We start from the raw sequence: 21,461 nt of genomic DNA on the forward strand, positions 1-21,461 counted from the left end.
TGTGTTTTTCCTTACAGTTTTGTCTCTTTTTATCTGCTCATGTCCTCTTTGATATTCCAAACTTGTGTCTCTGAGCAGGAGTGAAAGCCAGAGCACCACACACTTGACTCGGCTTTGGTAAACCTCATACAGCTCCAGGAGTTTTGAGTTTTAAATTGAATGTATGCTTTGGATTTACACTCCTTCGACAAGTCCCGTTTTGCTCCAGTAATGAGTCTCTTTCCTCTCTGGGCTCTTGAGAGTCAAAAGTATTTGCATCCCTTATTTTGTCCAGGGCAGATTAGTGGCACCCGCAGGCTCTGACGACCATGTTGCGGTACTTTTTCAATATTACGTTGGAACTGTCATCAAAGTACAAAACTGAGATTCCGTGTAACTGCGTTGGAGCACAGCAGGGCTTCGGGACTGTTTCTGGGTTTATGAAATGGACCTAGGAAGAGAAGAAAAATACATGATTTGACATAATATAACTAACATTATAATTATAGCAACTGCAGAACATGTATATGAAATATTGAATATTCTAAACAATTAGAATGCCATCACAAGTTTTTCACCAATAAGGTTTGCTGTGTTATTGACATTTGGGCTCTATGTACAGTTGATGAGTTGATCAATAAGTAGATCAGATTTGTGAGTGAATTACTGATTCATTTTTATGGTGGACCTTTCATTGTATAGACAATCAGCTGAAACATTCATATATCGAGTTTGATATTACATAGGCGTCAGTTTAACCTGACTAAATTTCATTTTTTTGGGTAAACTATTCCTTTAGTTTTAGGAACTCACCAGTGTCTGTACAATTGCATGGTTTGTGGCATTCATAAAAGAGTTTAAGGGGAACACACATTCTCCCTCACAGTAGTATGACGCGTAACCCTCTGGAGCAATGATCCAGTCCTGGAAACACAAGGGCGATGAGAAAGATGAGAGGAGATAAAAGCATAAAGAGGAGTCTGAAAGAAGAAGCAGATTTCGGTACCTGCCATCCCAGATCTCTGAAGCTGACATACAGTTCATGCTTCTTGCAGCCTTGTTTGGGATCTACGCTGGCGCCCTCTGCATAAAACATGAGGAAAGATAAATATGTTTTGCAATGCACATTTGTTAATTACATGTTAATAAGCTGTATGTTTATTAGGATTAGATAGTATGAAGGTATATATTTCTGGTAGAAAATAAAATAAAAGAGCATGAAGATGAAACAAAAAGTTCATAAAAAGTGTCACCTGCAGCCTCCGCTGTCTTCAGATCCACCTGGCTGGGTGCAACAGCGGGTTTGGGGTTTTTAGAGCGCTGGTGACCCCTCTGTTTGTTTCCTGGTGCTGAGCGAACACTGCGGAGATGGATTCCTGATGCTTTCAAAAATGCCACCATAAATGGCTGTTTGTTCTGAGGTCCTCGGCTGCCCACCAGACCTGCTCTCCTTGGGTTTATTCGTTCACCTGCAGAGGGCGACAGTGACGTGCATGATGACTGAAAAATAAATAGTCTACTAGAGTTCAAATCATAAACATAACGTTCTGTGATCATGTTGTTCCAATAGTTTGAATAATCTTTCAACTGATTTGGTGCCTAGAACAACACTGGAAACCCCTGGCATTTCTGATATGAATATCTACTTCTGTGTTCCACGGATGAGAGAAATGTTTGGAACGACATGAGGGTGAGTAAATTATGACAGAATCTCAACTCTCCCCTATCCCAAATGGCTACTCTGCTATTAGGATGTTTAGTATGGAGGTTTTGCAGGTTCCGGTGAGCGTAAATATTCGAAGATACCCACCGTGTGCAGTTTCCAGAGATAGCTGCAGTCCCAAGTTCTGACCTGGGTTTATAACCCAGTGGTTAGTGGTGACTTTGAGGTCAAATACCAGCCAACCCTCTTCTGCTGCCCACAACACTCGCGAGTCTAGCAGGTACAGCTCCCTACACAGGGAAGACAACATACATGGGTCAACAGCTCTTTATTACAAACACAAAAAGTGGATATGATCACTGAAACAATGAAAAACACAAACACACGTTTTTTTTTTTTATAAAATTTGTGCTCTTTACCAATGCTAAACACAATGCTAGAGTACTGCTATGCATCCGCTAGAATGTTCTGTGGTAACTAGTCCAACTCTATTTTTTTATTTTCCTGCATATTGATAGTAAAGTTGGTTTTAATTTCATACAGTTGAAAATGTCCATTGTATATTGTGAGTAATATATAAAGCACAGCTTTGTTGGTCAACGTGGTGAATTCCCAAGACTAACTTAAACCCATTGCGAAAATCCAACTGAAATAAATTAGACTTTGACTTCAATTTGTCTCCTCATTCACACAATGTAATTGAATTTGAACTACTGTTAACATCGTTTTTTTCACGAGGTTATCTCTGCAGACAAGTTTACACACTGCGGAAATGAGATGCGAAAATGCCATGTCATGTCAGGACTCGTTGTCCTTGTCAGATACAGATATCACAAAATAAGCTCTATTCCAAGAGATGAGAACTTGAGGTTTGGCTGATACAAGCCATAAAATCAAAAACAAATGACGTTGCACAGACAACAACATGTTCCCAAGACAGTATCAAAGTTCCCTCTTATTAAATGAGATGTTTATAAAAAGGGATCAGATTGTCCTCCAGTGATGAAAACAGAGCTACTGGGTGGCTCTCCAGAACAATGACTTGACTTACAGGTAGGATTTCAGACCTTGAGGCCAACAAGAGACTAGGTCTTGATGTTCCTCCTGTCTAGTCACCTCATGCATTAACGGGGCAAACATCTCTGCGTGACTATAGGGAGCTGCAGGAAGGATGATTCACAATGGGTGGCCTTCACAGGGAATGTGTGCATCGGGGTGAATAATGCTTTAATGTGCGTGTAATTTAGAAGATGCAATGGACACCTTAAGAGAGACAGTCTGTCTGTCTGTGAATGCCTCACCTGGAGGACTTCTTCATGTTCTCCACTTTACATACAGTCAGAAACTTTCCAAGAAGGTGTGATCAAGGATGAGGGAATGAAGAGGAAAACATTTTGGGTGAAGGATTCTTTGGGCTGTTTCTCCAGATGTCTGGGGTAGACAACCTCACTTCCGCTGAAGACTCTGCATCTCAATAATTGACAGTAATAGCTTTGTAATGGTGGTTGCTCACATTTCTTGTTAGCAGCCACACTGTAAATCAGAGATCTGGAACTAGACATGTACCATTGGGCAAACAAATCAGTCTGGGTGTATGGGTCCATGGCTCCCATATCTAAACTTAAAAAGTGTTGGTGGTGGCATATGTTTCATTTCACAATTTATTTTTATTTTTTCATGCCTTCCGGCCTTTGCATGCTACCCTATTTAAAATCAGCCGGCTAAAACATGACAAAGTCATAAAATAGTAACAATTATGAAAAAGTATATTGTTGACTGACACAATAAATGACCATACCATTAAATGCCAAGGGCAAACAGATGCACATCCAAATAAACTGGATGTGAAACACCATTCTCATTTTATTAGCATAATATGTCATATGTTAGTATACAACAGGATATTCATTGAAAGAGAATTTAAATATCCACTGGGAATTGATTGGATCATGAAAGTGGGTGATCAAAGTCAGCCAAAAAGGAGAGTAGCTTCCAAGATGGAGCAATTAATTATGTTTTGGAATATAATGAGCAATTGAAGCATGCACAATTGAATGAGGAATGATTGACTGATGTCAAGAACTGAACGGCCAAATAAAAAGAGTTTTTCGAATGTAATGTATAATAACAAACCTTTTGGGCTGCTGTCGGAGCACCTCGAACACACTGACACGGAAAGTTTCATTTTCATAGCGCTCGTTCACAAAGTCCTTGTAAACACGAAGCTCCGCAGCAGTCAGGGTTTCTCCCACCGGTATTCGGGAGAGGTCGAAACGAAACTCTCTGCGGTGCTGATGATAGAGATCGTCATCTGGGTCCACTACAGAAAAAAAGGGAGATGGATTTAATGGGCAGTACATGTTGTTGTTTTTGTGTTGTGTTGTGTGACGTTATGTCATGTTGTGTTGTTTAGTTTTGTTTTGTTGTTTTGTGTTGTTTTGTTTTGTTATGCTGTTATGTTTTGTTGTGTTGTTAGTCAGTCAAAAAAAATTTGATATTTTGAAGTGTGCCTTTTTTTGTATTGCATTTTTTTCCTATCACAGAGAAACTTCAGAACATCTGAGCATATTGAATTTAATTATTTAAATATTTTTTTATGCAATTGAGGTCTATTTTTCTTGAGTGATGAATTTCTCTTACTGATGAATTCACATATTACCTTAAAAAATTTAAGTTTGTAGAGTGACTCCTCAGTTGTTTTCGTGAGCTTATATACATTGTAATTTTACATGCAAAATGTATATGAATCTGTCCTTGCAAACGTGTGTACAATATTTTTCTAGCCTTAAGATGTAACATTTTCTGCCTCAGTTAACTGTGTCAGCTGGTTAAAAATTCCTCTAAATTTGATTTGGTCTTTATGTGAACTACAGGCTTTTCTTTTGTCTTGTTTGGCTTCACAGTACCACTTCCAACCAATGTGTGCACACACTGACACCACGGCATAAGGCACTGTACCAGATTTCATTCTGCCAGAAACACTGAGCACTTATGCTTGATTGCCTCACCCACATCACTGTATCCAAAAAAGAAATGTCAACCGGCGATTGATCTGGGCGCTGGCTGCCCTGGGGACCGAAGCTGAGAGAGAAACCACAGGCCCTGCACCCACCTAACATAGACTTCAATCACACACATGTGCCATCCACAAGAAAACCTCCATTAAAGACCTGGCCCGGAAACCAACAATGCCCCACACATGGATATACATACACATGCAAATATACATATACTTAATGGATACAAATGCACGTTCAGATGGTATATTGGTGAACTCCTCGCAACGCTAACCTGAGAGACCTGTTAACTGTGGTATAATAATATAATTCCAGATAAGAAAGAGGTTTTGAGTAGCATCTGGCTTGTCCCAAATATCCAGATATGGTTGACCACATCTGGGAGAAGGTTGTCCCTATCCTGTTGAAATGACCAGTATATGTTGGGTTGTGGTGCTGGGATCACCACCAGGCTTCTCAAGCAGCTTCACCAATTAAGGTCATCTTGAACAGCACTATTCCAGCATAACCTTCTGAAGTAAAAGTTTAAACTGTTCTAAAGTCTTTTCAGTCTTTTCAGCCTCATTTCTTCTTTCGTTGGCGGTTGGCATCTGAATCTGTGTTAATCCACATCCATAAACAGCAAGAAAGACTAAATTAAAGTATCTCAGTGTGACCTCCTGCAGATCTGCAGGGAATCTGTTAAGATGATTCCTCTTATTTTTATGCACATCCTGTCTATAAGTTCATGAAATCAAGTGCTAGGGTACAGTGATGCATTTAAGTCTTTTCCAACTTGCAAGAGCATGATTATTGGGGGAAGTACTCAGAGAGGAAGAACTCTTGAGGCATGCACATACTCAAAATAGGGAGTCATTTGTCTGACTGCAATTAAACAGTGGAAAGGAAAACATGGGTATTTTATGAAGGAAGTAATTGCTTTTAAGGTTTGGTGTGTTTATGTGAATTAATATATAATGCAAAGATTAGATATGGATGTGGCACCATATGCTGTGTTGTAACACTTTTTAGCTCTTGATCTGAGGACGGGAGTGATAGCAATACACTTGGCAGAACAAAATGTTTCAATTGTTATAATCTCTGTTGAGTAAAAACAATCATTACACTCACAGATGCAAGCATAACATTTTCCGCTGTGTGGGCTATCAATCAAGACCATGACAATATAAAAAACAAAAAATGTAGAAGTCAGCAACAGGATGTTCTATTGTCTATATTCTAAATTATCAGAAAATGAAGAGTGTGTTTTCTGAGCGGGCTGAAAAACTAATTGGAGGTCTAATCTGCTTTTGCTGGCGAGGCTTGAAATCTGAGGAAAGATCTGCTAACTTTTTCGAAAATCAACTTATGAACATAAACAGGTGGTTTTGTACTCTGCTTGTTGTGCATGCTTCTATGCTGAGGTAAGAGTTCGCTAGAATTAGGATTAACAGTTCATGAAACCAATTGCTTTTTGTTAACATATGGTAAACTTGGTTAATTAAATGTATGCCTTATGCTCCATCTGCCATTGTCAAACACTTAATTCAGCTTTTTTAGTGTAAAGATCTTGTCTGTCTAAATTTACAAGGCCAAATGTGTGAAAATGTAAATTATTTATATAAGAAAGGTTTTGGTTTTGGTTTTGCTGTTTACATCTGTGCTGTGTAAATTCCACCAGATGCTAATGCCAAGATAGTGCTAGCACAGTTCTACGATAGCATTAACAAATGCTTGGTCACGGTGTTATCATCGCAGATGGGGACTTTAATCATGCTGACTTAAAAATGGTCCCTTACAAATTCCACCACAACATGAAGAGAACTGGGAGATCAAATACTGGATCAAGTTTATACTAATGAAGCAGAAGCATACAAAGCCCAGACTTATATCCACCTGGGACTGTTGAATCATCTCCCTCTTATGCAGCATGCATGGTATACATCCAGAATCAAAAGGGCTGGGAGTCCTGGGACTATGTCAAAAACTATGAGAATATGGCAAGGATGCGTGCTAAGCCCACTGCTCTAAACCCTTTTCACACATGACTGTTTTGCCCCCTTTCCATTAAATCATGTTGTCAAATTTATAGACGACATAACGGTGCTCAAGCTCATTAACAACAACAAGAAAGCTTATAGGAATGAGGTACAGCATCTGGCATCATGGTGTGACAATAATAACTTGGTTCTTAACATCAAGAAGACCTAGGAAATTATTGTGGATTTCCGCAAAACTGGACTATACATCCACTCTCCGCTCTCTATTGGCAATGAGGTGGTGGATAGAGTGACACATCTTAAATTCCTGGGGGTGATTGTATCGAGGATCCTCCATCTCATTAATACTGCCTCAGTTGCAGGAAAGGCCCTACATCTTTTCTACTATCTGAGGAAACCGAACAGATACAAAATTCTATTTATACCACTTGCTACCTAAGACATGTTCAAAACATCCTGCTCAAGCAGCACCATCCTCCACATCACCTGTTCCACCTGCTGCCCTCAGCTGGAAGGTACAGATCCATAAGCGCCAGAACAGCCAGACTGGCCAATATCTACAGCAGTGTTGGGTATAGTTACTTTGGAAAGTAGTTAGTTTACAACGTTACCATCAATTAAAAGTAATCAGTTATGGTAATAACTGGTAATACAGCGTTACCTATTCATAAAAGCATGGGCGTGGTAGTGGGGGGGAAAGTGGACCTGACTACCCAGGGCCCCGTCTAGAGAGAGGGCCCTTTGAAATCCCATAATTTTTTTTTGTAGTCTAATTCGAATTAATTGGGCCCTCCAATTGATGTCATTATTCATTTCAAAATATATTGATAACACCAACTGAGAAAATGGTTTAGTCCGCCCATAGACGGCAGCCGACGGCAAACAAGTAATCCAGTGAGTTTAGAGCCTTGGAGCCTGATCATGCTGCGCAAAAAGCGCAAAAAGCGCAAAAAGCCCAAATAGGGCTTTCAAAAAAAGAAAGTCAGGAAGGAAAAAGAAAGGAGGCAGAATGAGGGGAAGCAGCTGATGACTGCTTTCTTTCCAAAAGGTGAACTGAGTTTGCTTGTTATGCACCTATATCCAATTAAAGATAACATAGTCAACTCCAGACAGCTGCTGCTAATGTATGTATGCTAATGTTAAATCTTTAGCTTAGTTTGTCAACCAGGCTGCTTGTTGCTGTAAGTAAATTATGGGCCAGGCCAGCTAACATCAGTTTGCCAACATTAACCAGTTTCAGAAACAACCAGTGGTTCTGACACACCATCACACACTCATCACTGATTTCGCAAACAAAAAGACTCATCAGTGGGCATTTACTGGGATGTAGATTACATCTCATTTGACTTTTATTTATTTTTTTATAGTTTACTTTTTTTTTCATTATGGCAGGCTTAGCTTATTTGATTGGTTTCTGAGGGTACAGCTGTCTCGTGTTCTCCTGTTAAAAAATAAATGTTTTTAATTTAAAACTTGCATCAGTATCATGGATCAAAATGTTAGTACACAAACCCGATGTAGCCTAAGGTTTAAGGTATCTGAGCACAAGTAGGTCAAATAGATTTAAACACTATTAATACTTGTTTATATATAAAAAAATTTTTTTTACAAAAATAATTCAAAATTGAATTTTCATTTCAACATTCTGTTGCTGATGAACTATCGTATAAATGTGGATGAATACGTATAAGTTCACATAATTTTTCCTCTTCGCCCGCCATTGTATTCAAACCTTCTTCTTCTGTAAACACAATATACTTGAATTAATGTACAATACTTGCAATGTCGCACCCACCGACAACGCATAGTATTGCGTCAATCAGCGTGTCGCGTATCAAAAACTAGGACGACACATTTGGCTACGCACCGACGCATAATGGCGGCCGAAGCGTAACGATACGTAGCCTCGGGGACACGTATGCGTACAGATGCGTTGACTATGAAACGGCCCTTATCTGATGCATGGCGGTTCTTTAATCCTTATACAAAAGATTTTACATGGTCCAATAGAAGTTTATCTCTTAGGTATGAGGGGCCGTACAAAACTTAATTCATTCTGGCACTCTCACACACACTTACATTCTTCTTACACATGCATACATTTCTACTCTTACACACACACATACATTCTCCTTTCATATGCATATATTTCTACTCTCACACACATACATTCTCCTTTCACATACATATAAACACATACAGTATTGTTCAAAATAATAGCAGTACAATGTGACTAACCAGAATAATCAAGGTTTTTAGTATATTTTTTATTGCTACGTGGCAAACAAGTTACCAGTAGGTTCAGTAGATTGTCAGAAAACAAACAAGACCCAGCATTCATGATATGCACGCTCTTAAGGCTGTGCAATTGGGCAATTAGTTGAAAGGGGTGTGTTCAAAAAAATAGCAGTGTCTACCTTTGACTGTACAAACTCAAAACTATTTTGTACAAACATTTTTTTTTTCTGGGATTTAGCAATCCTGTGAATCACTAAACTAATATTTAGTTGTATGACCACAGTTTTTTAAAACTGCTTGACATCTGTGTGGCATGGAGTCAACCAACTTGTGGCACCTCTCAGCTGTTATTCCACTCCATGATTCTTTAACAACATTCCACAATTCATTCACATTTCTTGGTTTTGCTTCAGAAACAGCATTTTTGATATCACCCCACAAGTTCTCAATTGGATTAAGGTCTGGAGATTGGGCTGGCCACTCCATAACATTAATTTTGTTGGTTTGGAACCAAGACTTTGCCCGTTTACTAGTGTGTTTTGGGTCATTGTCTTGTTGAAACAACCATTTCAAGGGCATGTCCTCTTCAGCATAGGGCAACATGACCTCTTCAAGTATTTTAACATATGCAAACTGATCCATGATCCCTGGTATGCGATAAATAGGCCCAACACCATAGTAGGAGAAACATGCCCATATCATGATGCTTGCACCTCCATGCTTCACTGTCTTCACTGTGTACTGTGGCTTGAATTCAGAGTTTGGGGGTCGTCTCACAAACTGCCTGTGGCCCTTGGACCCAAAAAGAACAATTTTACTCTCATCAGTCCACAAAATGTTCCTCCATTTCTCTTTAGGCCAGTTGATGTGTTCTTTGGCAAATTGTAACCTCTTCTGCACATGCCTTTTTTTTAACAGAGGGACTTTACGGGGGATTCTTGAAAATAGATTAGCTTCACACAGACGTCTTCTAACTGTCACAGTACTTACAGGTAACTCCAGACTGTCTTTGATCATCCTGGAGGTGATCATTGGCTGAGCCTTTGCCATTCTAGTTATTCTTCTATCCATTTTGATGGTTGTCTTTCGTTTTCTTCCACGTCTCTCTGGTTTTGCTCTCCATTTTAAGGCATTGGAGATCATTTTAGCTGAACAGCCTATCATTTTTTGCACCTCTTTATAGGTTTTCCCCTCTCTAATCAACTTTTTAATCAAAGTACGCTGTTCTTCTGAACAATGTCTTGAACGACCCATTTTCCTCAGCTTTCAAATGCATGTTCAACAAGTGTTGGCTTCATCCCTAAATAGGGGCCACCTGATTCACACCTGTTTCTTCACAAAATTGATGACCTCAGTGATTGAATGCCACACTGCTATTTTTTTGAACACACCCCTTTCAACTAATTCAACTAATTGCCCAATTGCACAGCCTTAAGAGCGTGCATATCATGAATGCTGGGTCTCATTTGTTTTCTGAGAATCTACTGAACCTACTGGTAACTTGTTTGCCACGTAGCAATAAAAAAATATACGAAAAACCTTGATTATTCTGGTTAGTCACATTGTACTGCTATTATTTTGAACAATACTGTACATATATAGAATGTATGTATGTAAGAGAAGAATGCATGTATGTGCGAGAGAGAGTATGTATGTATGTGCGAGAGAGATTATATTGGAAACGGAAGGCGTTTAGTTGAAACGGAAGGCGTGTAGTGGAAACGGAAGGCAGGTTAGGTGTGATCAGACTCACAGTGACAGGTCTTGATCAGGATGGCTGAGGTAGATGAGGCAGCCGCAGAAGTATTTTAGCAAGCTATCTGGGTTTTAAAAAATACATAAATAAATATTATCATCGTTAAAAGGTTGCATGGCCTCGTCATTTGAGCGAGTTGTGATTGAGGACGCGAGCTTAGCCTCAGTCATGTTGCCAGATATACGTATTATAAGCGTCCAAGGATTTTTTATTTTTTTTTTTCATTTAATTTAGGAAGTGAATTAAGGGGGAGGCAGCAAGTTAGGGACATCGATCTCTTTATATTATTTAAATAACCCAAGTCAGAGATTTGTAAAGATAAGATTACAGAAGAAGATGATGGAATTAAAAAAATGAAATCTGGAATTCAACAGAGCTTACTTAGAGTTGGCCAAAGGTGCATATATTAGATCTCGGGCAAAATGGCTTGAGGAGGGGGAAAGAATTCTAGCTATTTTTTTGCCCTGGAAAAAAGAAATGGTCAGAGGAAAGCTCTTTCAGCACTTAACATCGATGGAGTTACCTCTAAAGACCCCCCAAAAATATCAGAATTTGTTACCAAATTTTTTAGCAATCTTTACAACTCTAAATTTAACTATGACAGCTGTGAAAAATTAATTGATACAATCAAACACCATATTACAGTTATTGATAATGAGTTTAGTCAAATTTGTGACGCTGATTTGTCAGTAGATGAAATTAATCAAGCTCTGCACTCAATGAAAAAAGGTAAATCCCCTGGTATTGACGGGCTTTCATTAGAATTCTATCTTCACTTTTGGGATGAATAAGGAATGCATCAGTCAGGGAGAAATGACCTCTACAATGAAACAGGGAGTTATATCCCTCATACCCAAGTCAAGCAAGGACCCATTATTAATGGACAATTGGCGACCTATTACTTTGTAAACATTAGATTATAAGATTTTAGCCTCTGTTTATGCTAAAAGATTAAGTACTGGTCTAAATAACATTATTTCATAATGTCAGTCTGGATTCATGAAAGGCCGTCATATATCTAATAATATAAGGTTAGTATTAGATGTGCTGGATTACTCTAACTTAATTCATTCAGATGGTCTAATACTTTTTCTAGACTTTCAAAAAGCTTTCGATTCCATAGAACTGTCACAGTGTCTGGTCTGTGTATCCCTGGGTGTCAACTAGAGGTCTCCCTTCCCCTTATCGTCACTGTTCATTGTTTTCAGCTGTTTCCACTTACATCGTTTGCACCTGTCTTTAAATACCTGGTTTGTTTCAGTCTGTGTTACGGAGTCCTTGCCTCATGTTATCCGTAGTCTCTATCTTCCCTTGTGTTCTGTCTGTTCCTCGTTGTTTGGATACTCTGGTTTTGACACGGCTTGAACTGTATACCCCTTTGGATTTGCCCTTAAATAAAGATTCATACCTGCATTTGGTTCGCTCTCCTCGTTCCTGTATCACCGTACGTGACAAGAACACAAATTTATTTTTCGCACTCTAGAGTTATTTGGATTTGGTAATTAATTTATTAACACTTTAACCATGTTTTATAGAGATATTAACAGCTCAGTGATCGTTAATTTTGATACGTCCAAAAGGTTTGACATCCATCGTGGAGTCAGACAGGGCTGTCCAATCTCCCCGTTTTTTTATTTCTTTTAGCCACTGAACTACTTTGTCTAAGGATTAACCAAAATGATAGTTTGTCAGGAATTTCTATATTTGATCGTGAGTTTAAAATTGCTCAGTTAGCTGACGACACCACATTATTTTTGGAGGATAAAAAGCAGTTACCTAATGCTCTGGAATTGGTGGATAAATTTTCATGTGCTTCTGGTCTAAAACTTAACATTTCGAAATGTGAAATTATTTCAATTCATGATAAAGATGAGACATCATTGGAAGGGATACCAGTTAAAAACTGTATAAAATATCTAGGTATCCATATCACTAAAAATCCAGTTACCAGACATATTTTAAACTTTTCTGATAAAATGACAAAAACTAAAAATGTCTTTAACATCTGGCATCAGAGAGATCTTTCTTTATACGGCAGAGTCCTCTTATCTAAGGTGGAAGGGCTTTTCTCACTTTGTATACCCTGCTCTCTCTTTGTTTATCAATTATAAAGCTATAAGGGAAATTAACAAAATATTTTTAGATTTCATTTGGAAAAATAGGCCTCACAAATTGAAAAGAGAAGTACTCTCTAATCCCAGAGGTGAAGATGGCCTTGATTTTTTTGGATTTTGCTGATACTATAAACACCTTTAAAGTAAACTGGCTGAAAAGGTGCCTTGTGAATCCAGTGTCGTTATGTTTTTTTTATTCCTAATAATATCTTTAACAAACTCGGTGGCCTGTCTTTCCTATTAAAGTGCAACTTTTTGCCTAGCAAGTTACCCATCTCCTTATCCAATTTTCATCAGCAATGCCTTCTCTCATGGAAATTGTGTTTTGTCCATAGCTTTTCCCCCCACAAAGTTCTCCTTTGGAATAATGCGGATATAATCATTAGAAATAAATCTCTCTTTTTCCTAGATGGTTTAACAATAATTTTAATTGCATTCTATCTGTCTTTGATGATTCTGGTCGTATTCTAACCTATAAGGAATTCTTGAATCTCCATAACTTTCCAGTTCCACCAAAGGAATATAACACCTTGATAAAAGCTATCCCAGCAGGCTTAATTCAATTAACTAAAAATCACCTTAACTTCAGTAAAGGTATTAGTGTTTATCCGGCTTTACGCCTGGGCGAGATACATTTTTTAGATAAAAAATGCAACAATAGATATATTCGCACAATTTCTCAAATGAAGAGAAAGATTACTCCAAGGGGTAAATTCTATTGGGGATCCCTTGTAACAAACATTATTTGGAGAAAGACCTGGCTTTTGCCTAGTAAATGTTGTGTATCCAACAAAGTTAAGGAAATTCATTATAAGAATCTTCATAAAATCTATCCGGTTAATTTATCCATCTCTAAATATTCTGATATTGATGAAACTTGTTCTTTTTGTGGTTTTGTGGAGGAAACTATCACCCATTTATTTTGTGAGTGTAATGTAACCAATAGATTTTGGGCTGAATTAAGTGCTCTTGTTTTTGGCCCTACAAATTTCACCCACACTTTCATTCTCAAAGAGATTATCTTTTATTATGAAAACCCAAAGCTGATGTCCCTTGAACAAGTTGTTTTGTATGCAAAATTCTTCATTCACAAGCAGAAATGGCTTAAGTCTCCTTTGAGTTTCCCTCTTTTTCTTGCTGACCTTCATTTTTTTTTTATTTCATCCCTTAGACTTATAAATAACAAAAAAAAGTGCAAGTTTTTTGATGCATTATGATGATTTATTCAAAGATATGACTTAACGTTGTTATGCTTTTCTTTTCTTTTCTTTTCTGTATGTATAATTACATAATGTGCTGTATGCAACTCCAAGATATATATAAATATACTGTATATATGATAGATAGATAGATAGATAGATAGATAGATAGATAGATAGATAGATAGATAGATAGATAGATAGATAGATAGATAGATAGATAGATAGGAATGTCCCATCTTTCAAATATTCATCATCTCTTTCGACAACACACATACACACGCTTTAAAAGGTCTTGAAAGAAACAGTGTTTGGATTATGTATGTGACCCTCTAGTCATTTCTCACGTGAAACAAAGCCCCATTAAACCCCATGTCGTAGAGCTTTGAGGGAATTCTGTGGAAACTAGATTTGTGCTTGCTGCTGTTACATTTAACTGTGTTGAACAAGTCATTTTACCAAAATTAATAACTAAATAAGAGTCATGATATTAATAAATTACATTTTCTCTCTGAAATGGCAAATAATAATAATAATAATAATTAATACAAAACACTTTATTTGTATATAAAATCACTGATGACAGCTGCTAAATAAAAATGAATACATTTATATAAAAATAAATGTAATCAATTTACATAAAAATAAGTAAATGCAGCTATTACTAAATTTGGCCATACATGTTCTGAATACATTGACCTAAAATATTAGGCTATATATGAACTATGATTAACAACATATAAGATCTCTAATTTATATTAAATATAGTTTAAAAGATAAAAATGTAAAACTAATTAAAAACAAAATAACCCCAAAGGACTGCTGGTACCATACAGTATTTATCATAGAACACTCTTAAAATAAAGGTTCCAAGTTGACTTTTGTTTTTATTAAATAAATAATTAATTAATTTATTATTATTATTATTATTATTATTTTCATTGCCAAAAAGTCATAGCTCTCACGAATATAGCTAAAATGGTTTGTGATAGAACCATTTTTTATGCTTTGCTGAAGCTAAGAATCAACAAAAGACCTTAATTTTAAAGAGTGAATGATGGAATCCTTCCAGAAACAGATAAGATCCTCTTTGATTAACTGATCAAAGTAGAATCTGATAACTGTTCTAACATTTGATGCTTTTATCTCAAAAAAATCCTGAAATCCTTTTAGCAATCCTTTCCTTTAGGATTTATGTGTGTGTGTGTGTGTGTGTGTGTGTGTGTGTGTGTGTGTGTGTGTGTGTGTGTGTGTGTGTGTGTGTGTGTGTTTAAAGATTGTATATCATAAAATGCTCACCCAGATTGACAAAGCTCATCACCGGGTCGGCATCATTGAGGAAGCGACTGTCCTGTTGGGTCACCATCGGGTACACGAACCGATTGTAGAGATCAAGCATGAACATGGGAGCCGCGGTGTGCCTCTCGTGCAGGAGCGGACGGGGCCGGTGCGGCAGCCCGAGGATGGAGAGGATCTCCCGCTGCATCTCCCTGCGCTCCTGGCTCTTCAGCCGCCGCTGCATGAAGCTGAACTGGATGTCATTATCCAAAGTGAAGTTTGCGTGCATTGCCTCCGCGAGCACGGAGCAACCACACGCCACAATCAAAGCTGAGATCAGACGCACTGGAATCATATTTAATAAGTTCTTCTTAAAAAATAATAAGAATGTGTCCTCATGTGACATAGCTTTAAGTCTAGCTACTCCATTTTATTATTATTATCATAATGTTGAGCTGGTTTTAAATCCACTGAATGTGTTTAATAATCCAATCAAGAGATGAATCCAGTTGCATTGATGTTCTCGCTGCTTCTGCTGCTGATGTCTACACGCTTTAAACAGCGCGCTGAAGCTCGTGGGTGGGGCGCGCGCACATGGGCTGTCTTTTGGTAAACAACAGAAATTATGTCCTAATTAGTACAGAAGACACATTTAGTACAGACGCCTTTGGAAATTAACCATGGCTTTATTATAGTAAAAAGCGCAACCGTGTTGTTGTTGTTTGGTTTGTATTTTTCGCAGATTGATTAACCACAGTTTTACTAGCCTACAAATAATTAAACTATGGTTAGTGTAACAAAAACACAGGTAATTTGTGTTAATAACGATTTTAACCATGTTTGCAATTGCTTTATACAGTTAGCAACTTTTTGTGGAAAAAAAAAAAATAATAATACTATGAACTGTCTTTTTGTAAACAACAGCATGAACTATTAAAAACATGAGAATATGTCCTAATAAGTAAAGACACATTTGTATACATTCATCATTATATTTAGGGATCATTTTTAAAATTGGGATAGATCTGTGATACGTGCTGATTTTATTATCACATAAATAAATAAATTTATGTTTGCTAACTTTCTATTGTTCGCTAAAGTTGCATTATTTTTTTTAAGTAAGTAAATAAATAAACAATCTTTTTTTTCTAAAACCGAATGTTTGTCACAAATGTGTTTTTGTGGCATTAAGTTCATATGGTAAACCTTGCGTAATTTATTATTACATAAATTACTATTATTACAGTGAAACTGAACAATCTTTTAGTGACCATAGTTATTAACAGATGTTTACAAATATTAAAATTTGTTTAAAATATTATTGTACAGTTGTAACAATAGCTGTTGTATTTTAGCATAAACATTTGTTGTACATTCCTCAGGTCCATAACAGAATATTGCTTTATTTTTTCGATGTTCGTAATTGTAACCTTATCCGTCTGAGCACACAATTACCATCTGACCTGATCAATGAAAACCCCAGCACATCCTTGACCTGTAGCCCAGCAGGGTTTAACATGCTGCTCTCTCCGTCTGCCTTGATCTCCGTACGATTGGACCAAACATCAGGAGAGTCATGACAGGACCCTGTCGGGGACTCTGAAAGACAGTTCAGTGACAGCTCCAGCATGGAGATCTGACATATTGCTGACCGCCTGCTGTGGCATCAGCCCCACCCTCCCTCCCAGTCTGCCTGCACCCTTCAGCCCGAGCCAGAAGGTCAAACGAGTCCCACACCCTGGTTAGCTCATACGTACAGCCCAATGCTGAAAGGCACCAGTGATCTCACCAGCAGCTCTCTTTGTCCTATTAGTCTTTCCCAGAAACCTTTCCTCTGCAAACCTGCTCTGTGTCTGAGTGTCCGAGGAGAAAGCTGTCCCAGGGTCTGTGATGAGGCTGGCAGACCCACCCCCAAAAAAATACCTGCAGACATCCAGATCATTTCACTGCAAAGGACATATTTTTCTCCCTTTGAAGCTGCCTCTCCTCTTTTTGAGATCATAATGTGTACCTAAATGAGCAAGATCTGCTGTGTGTGTTTAAATGTAAACTGTCAGGAAATAATTACATTTGAATTCATCATGAGAATAACAAGACATCGACTTTAATCAACATTATTTGTAAAGCCTGACGTATGAAATAGTCAGAAAAGGTCTTTTTGAAATGGAACAGTTTACTTTTGTACAACAGGTTTTTCAGCAACATTTTCTATCTATCCATCCATCCATCCATCCATCCATCTATCTATCTACTTTATCTATCTATCTATCTATCTATCTATCTATCTATCTATCTATCTATCTATCTATCTATCTATCTATCTATCTATCTATCTATCTATCTATCTATCTATCGATCCATCCATCCATCCATCCATCCATCTATCATCTATCTATCTATCTTAACAATACAGATTGTAAAAGCAACTTTACAGCATTAAACAGGAAAATAGTTTATCAATAATGCAATAATATAAATAATATAAAATGAACCAGGTTGTTGCCTTTTTGTAATATGGTTTAGTGCTTAAATATTAAAATGAAGAAAGTGATGAATATAAAGCTATCAAATGCATTTTTTTTTCTTTTTGGATAATTCATTAATTTGTGGTCAGTTCCTCCCATTCTACCTATTAGCCCCAGGGAATTAAAGAGCTTGTGTCCTCTCACCTGGTTTAAACAAGCCAGAAAACAGGCAACATTGAAGCTGATCCCCCAAAAATGTGAACAAACGACAAACGAAACAAGCATTTGTCAGGTGGGATCTCTCAAACTAGACCATGTAGCAAACAAAGCAAGCAGCCAATATTTAAACAAGCTCTTAAACTTATTTGGATTTGTCTTTCAACCTGCTTTTGTTTTGCGCTGCTCTAGATTTGGATTAATCACTTCCATATTTTTCTCCTTCATAAATCACTTTGGATAAACACATCTGCTTTAGTATCAAATAATATGCAAAACGAAACAAAAAAATCTCTCAAATAAACTAAAAAGTTAATATATATATATATATATATATATATATATATATATATATATATATAGATAGATAGATAGATAGATAGATAGATAGATAGATAGATAGATAGATAGATAGATATTGCATGCATCATTCATTTTAGAGTTTGTGGAATTCAAAGGTTTAGGAAGACTAAAGCAACACTTCACACTTTATGATGGGATATTTTGCACCAGAGACATTTTTGGGTTGGGGAAGGCTCTTTTTAATATGAGCTGTTGATTGGGAGATTATCTCACGACTGATAATTCATGACTTGTGTTTCTTTGTGCTAAAACAAAGAGCTGGGAGGCGTCCATGTGCTGACAACACATTCAGTCATGCTACTCGACTTACAAACTCAAGATATGTGCTAATGTAGTCACACAAGTAGGCGCTAATTGACAGTGCGAGCAAGTTTGTCCGTCTCCAAACGTGACCTCTCTGCCCCCACACATAGCTACGTGTCCATGCATGGATAGCATGATGAAATTAATAATAAAAACAATGCCACTGTTAAATCGGGCGAAAATTGTGCTTTGCACAAAAATGAATGCTGAATTTTTTGCTCTTTTTGCTCGTTTTCTTTATGAAGTCAAATCTTGTGCTAACTCTTTTTTACGTGTAATAGCGATATAAAACCAGATAAATGGCCATTTTATTTTAAATAAAAGCACTATTGTTTTGAAAAAGTAAAAAAAAAAAAAACAACAACACTAAATAATGTTCACAGAACTCTTGAAATACTTTAAACTCAGCTATTCGTTAAATATGGAGGATGAGCTGTTATTAAATTTTTTCTCAGTCGCTTTGGTACATTTCTTGAATCAAACTCACAATTTGCAAAACAGTAAGTGCATTTCTCAAAACAACTCGTGCAAATAGCAAAACACCATGGATAACCTGCAAAAGCCAGTCTCCTGCTCAAAATCCTTAGTTAATCGCTCAAAAGTAAATATCTGTGTCAATTGAACATGTCAGTGCCATCGAATGACAAGTCCTTGTGTCATAGTTTACGGATAAGACAGTCAAATTGCTTAGTCATGTTGTCAATATAACAGTGGAGGGATGTTCTGATGTAAACTACTGTATTGAACAGTATGCCATATGCTTATGTATGCCATATATCCATTTCAAAACTACACATTTACACATTACTGTTTGTGGGATGTTGATTGAAAGAGACTGGATAGAATTCCCAGTTACACTTTTACTAGTGGTCTGACCAAAAAAATAAAAAATTAAAAAAAACTTTTACAATGCCATTGTGATATAGAAAAGGAAATATGGGAACAAAGATGAAAATAATTCCATTTTCAGAATGTGTAACTCTTGTGTTGTCCTTTGTCTATACAGTATAAGCTTTCCTACTGAAGATTCATGAGATGAACCTTTGAGCTATTTCAGAGAAATGGTTTATCATTGGTTTATCATCTACATTCTCTTCATTAGTAAAGATTCACTTGCACAATTCATGCCAAATTGACAAAACATCTAATAATAGTGTGTAAAAAGTGTGCTTGGCAGTTTATGACAACTAGATTAACCATTTTGCATTTAATGACTTATATGATGAACTAAAGACTAGATGTTTTGGGGGGTAAGACTATTGCACAGAAAACTGTATAATACACTTTGAGCAACATGACATTAGCAACTGATAATGTAGGAAACCGCAGATAAATGTGCGTAATCAATTGCATGAATGTACAATAGCAATCGCAACTTGTTCAAAAGAATGAGAAACTGGTTTTATGATGTGTATTAATGACTAGATGATGTGGAGGTTGTACAAGTAGTTTTGAAAATTTCATTTCTGTTTTGAAAAATGCACCAAAGTGACTGAGAAAAACTGTAAATGCTTATGTATTCTAAATAATCATTTCAAAAGTACACATTTACACATTACTGTATGTGGGATATTGACTGAAAGAGACTGGATTGAATTCCCAGTTACACTTTTACTAGTGGTCTGGCCAAAAAATAAACCTTTACAATGTCATTGTGATATAGAGAAGGAAAAAGAAATATGGGCACAAAGATGAAAATAAGTCCATTGTCAGAATGTGTAACTCTTGTGTTGATCTCTGTCTGTACAGTATACTGTTTCCAACTGAAGATTCATGAGATGAACCTTTGAGGTATTTCAGAGAAATGGTTTATCATTGGTTTATCATATACATTCTCTTCATTAGTAAATATTCACTCGCACAATTCATGCCAAATTGACAAAGTTTAATAATAATGTATAAAAAAAATTTTTTTAAAAAAAGTGTGCTTGGCTGTTTATGACAACTAGATTAACCATTTTGCATTTAATGACTTATACGATGAACTAAAGACTAGATGTTTTGAGGGGTAAGACTATTGCATAGAAAACTATATAATACACTTTGAGCAACATGACATTAGCAACTGATAATGTCGGAAACAACAGACAATTGTGCATAATCATTTGCATGGATGTACCAAAGCATTTGCAACTTGTTCAAAGAAATGAGAAACTGCTTTTTTGATGTGCACAAGTCACACAATGATGTGAGAACTGAACAGGTAGTTTTGAGAATTTCAATTCTGATCTGAGAAATGTACCAAAGTGACTGAGAAAAACTGTAAAAGAAGGCTATTTCAAATTTAGCCTTTACTGCCACCTTTCGGACAAGTTATCTAAAAACAAAGAGAATAGTCAACGTGTTATGTATTATGCTAGTTATGTCGCTTTTGATGAAAAATTATATACCAATTTTTGTTTAATAATAAAGTAAAATAATTTCATTTTAAAATCCGAATATTACCGTTGTAATAAGTAAGCTATCTAAGTCAATTTAACCATAAAACTGCTCTTTCTGCCCAGAGGAAGAAGAATCTAATCTATTTCACATTTATTATATTTCTGTTTTATCTGATTCTAAACAATTCTGGCTTTAAATATCAGCTTCTCTATTTCTAGTGTTCCACCTGCTCTGTCGTATTTCCACCAGTAAGGTTATTTCCCATTCTGATATTTCTGACAATAAGGAGTTAGATGATGTCTTAAAATTTATAATGGGTAGCCTAAATAACATATCCATAAAGCTAGATAGCCTACCTTAAATTAAAACCCAGCTGCAAAGTAATTTCTTGCATTATTTTGATTATTATATTATTTTATTAGAATACTAAATAAATAAATGCATTATACTATCACTATTAAAACAATATTTTCTTTTTATGGTTATATTTAATGAGTCACACTACGTGC

General features: G+C 36.6%; 1 protein-coding gene across 1 annotated transcript; it reads right to left on the bottom strand.

Annotated features, from left to right (window-relative positions):
* Nucleotides 1–33: 33 nt before the first annotated feature.
* Nucleotides 34–15,754, bottom strand: bmp7a (bone morphogenetic protein 7a). The gene is made up of 7 exons (XM_052610327.1): nt 15,245–15,754; nt 3,776–3,962; nt 1,790–1,932; nt 1,233–1,448; nt 986–1,062; nt 793–903; nt 34–430 (listed from the first exon to the last, which is right to left on the bottom strand). The coding sequence occupies exons 1-7, from the start codon at nt 15,627–15,629 to the stop codon at nt 281–283; spliced, it is 1,269 nt and encodes a 422-aa protein (XP_052466287.1). The 5' UTR covers nt 15,630–15,754; the 3' UTR covers nt 34–280.
* Between the last annotated feature and the right edge of the window lie 5,707 nt (nt 15,755–21,461).

Source organism: Carassius gibelio, chromosome A11, assembly GCF_023724105.1.
Source record: "Carassius gibelio isolate Cgi1373 ecotype wild population from Czech Republic chromosome A11, carGib1.2-hapl.c, whole genome shotgun sequence".
NCBI lineage: Eukaryota > Metazoa > Chordata > Actinopteri > Cypriniformes > Cyprinidae > Carassius > Carassius gibelio.

Excerpts from the sequence above, each read along its gene's own strand:
- bmp7a (XM_052610327.1), bottom strand. The coding sequence starts at position 15,629 with ATGTCACATGAGGACACATTCTTATTATTTTTTAAGAAGAACTTATTA. Across the intron at positions 1,933-3,775 it reads CTCCGACAGCAGCCCAAAAG|GGAGCTGTACCTGCTAGACT; the intron begins GTTTGTTATTAT and ends TTCCCTGTGTAG. Across the intron at positions 1,063-1,232 it reads GAAGACAGCGGAGGCTGCAG|AGGGCGCCAGCGTAGATCCC; the intron begins GTGACACTTTTT and ends TGTTTTATGCAG.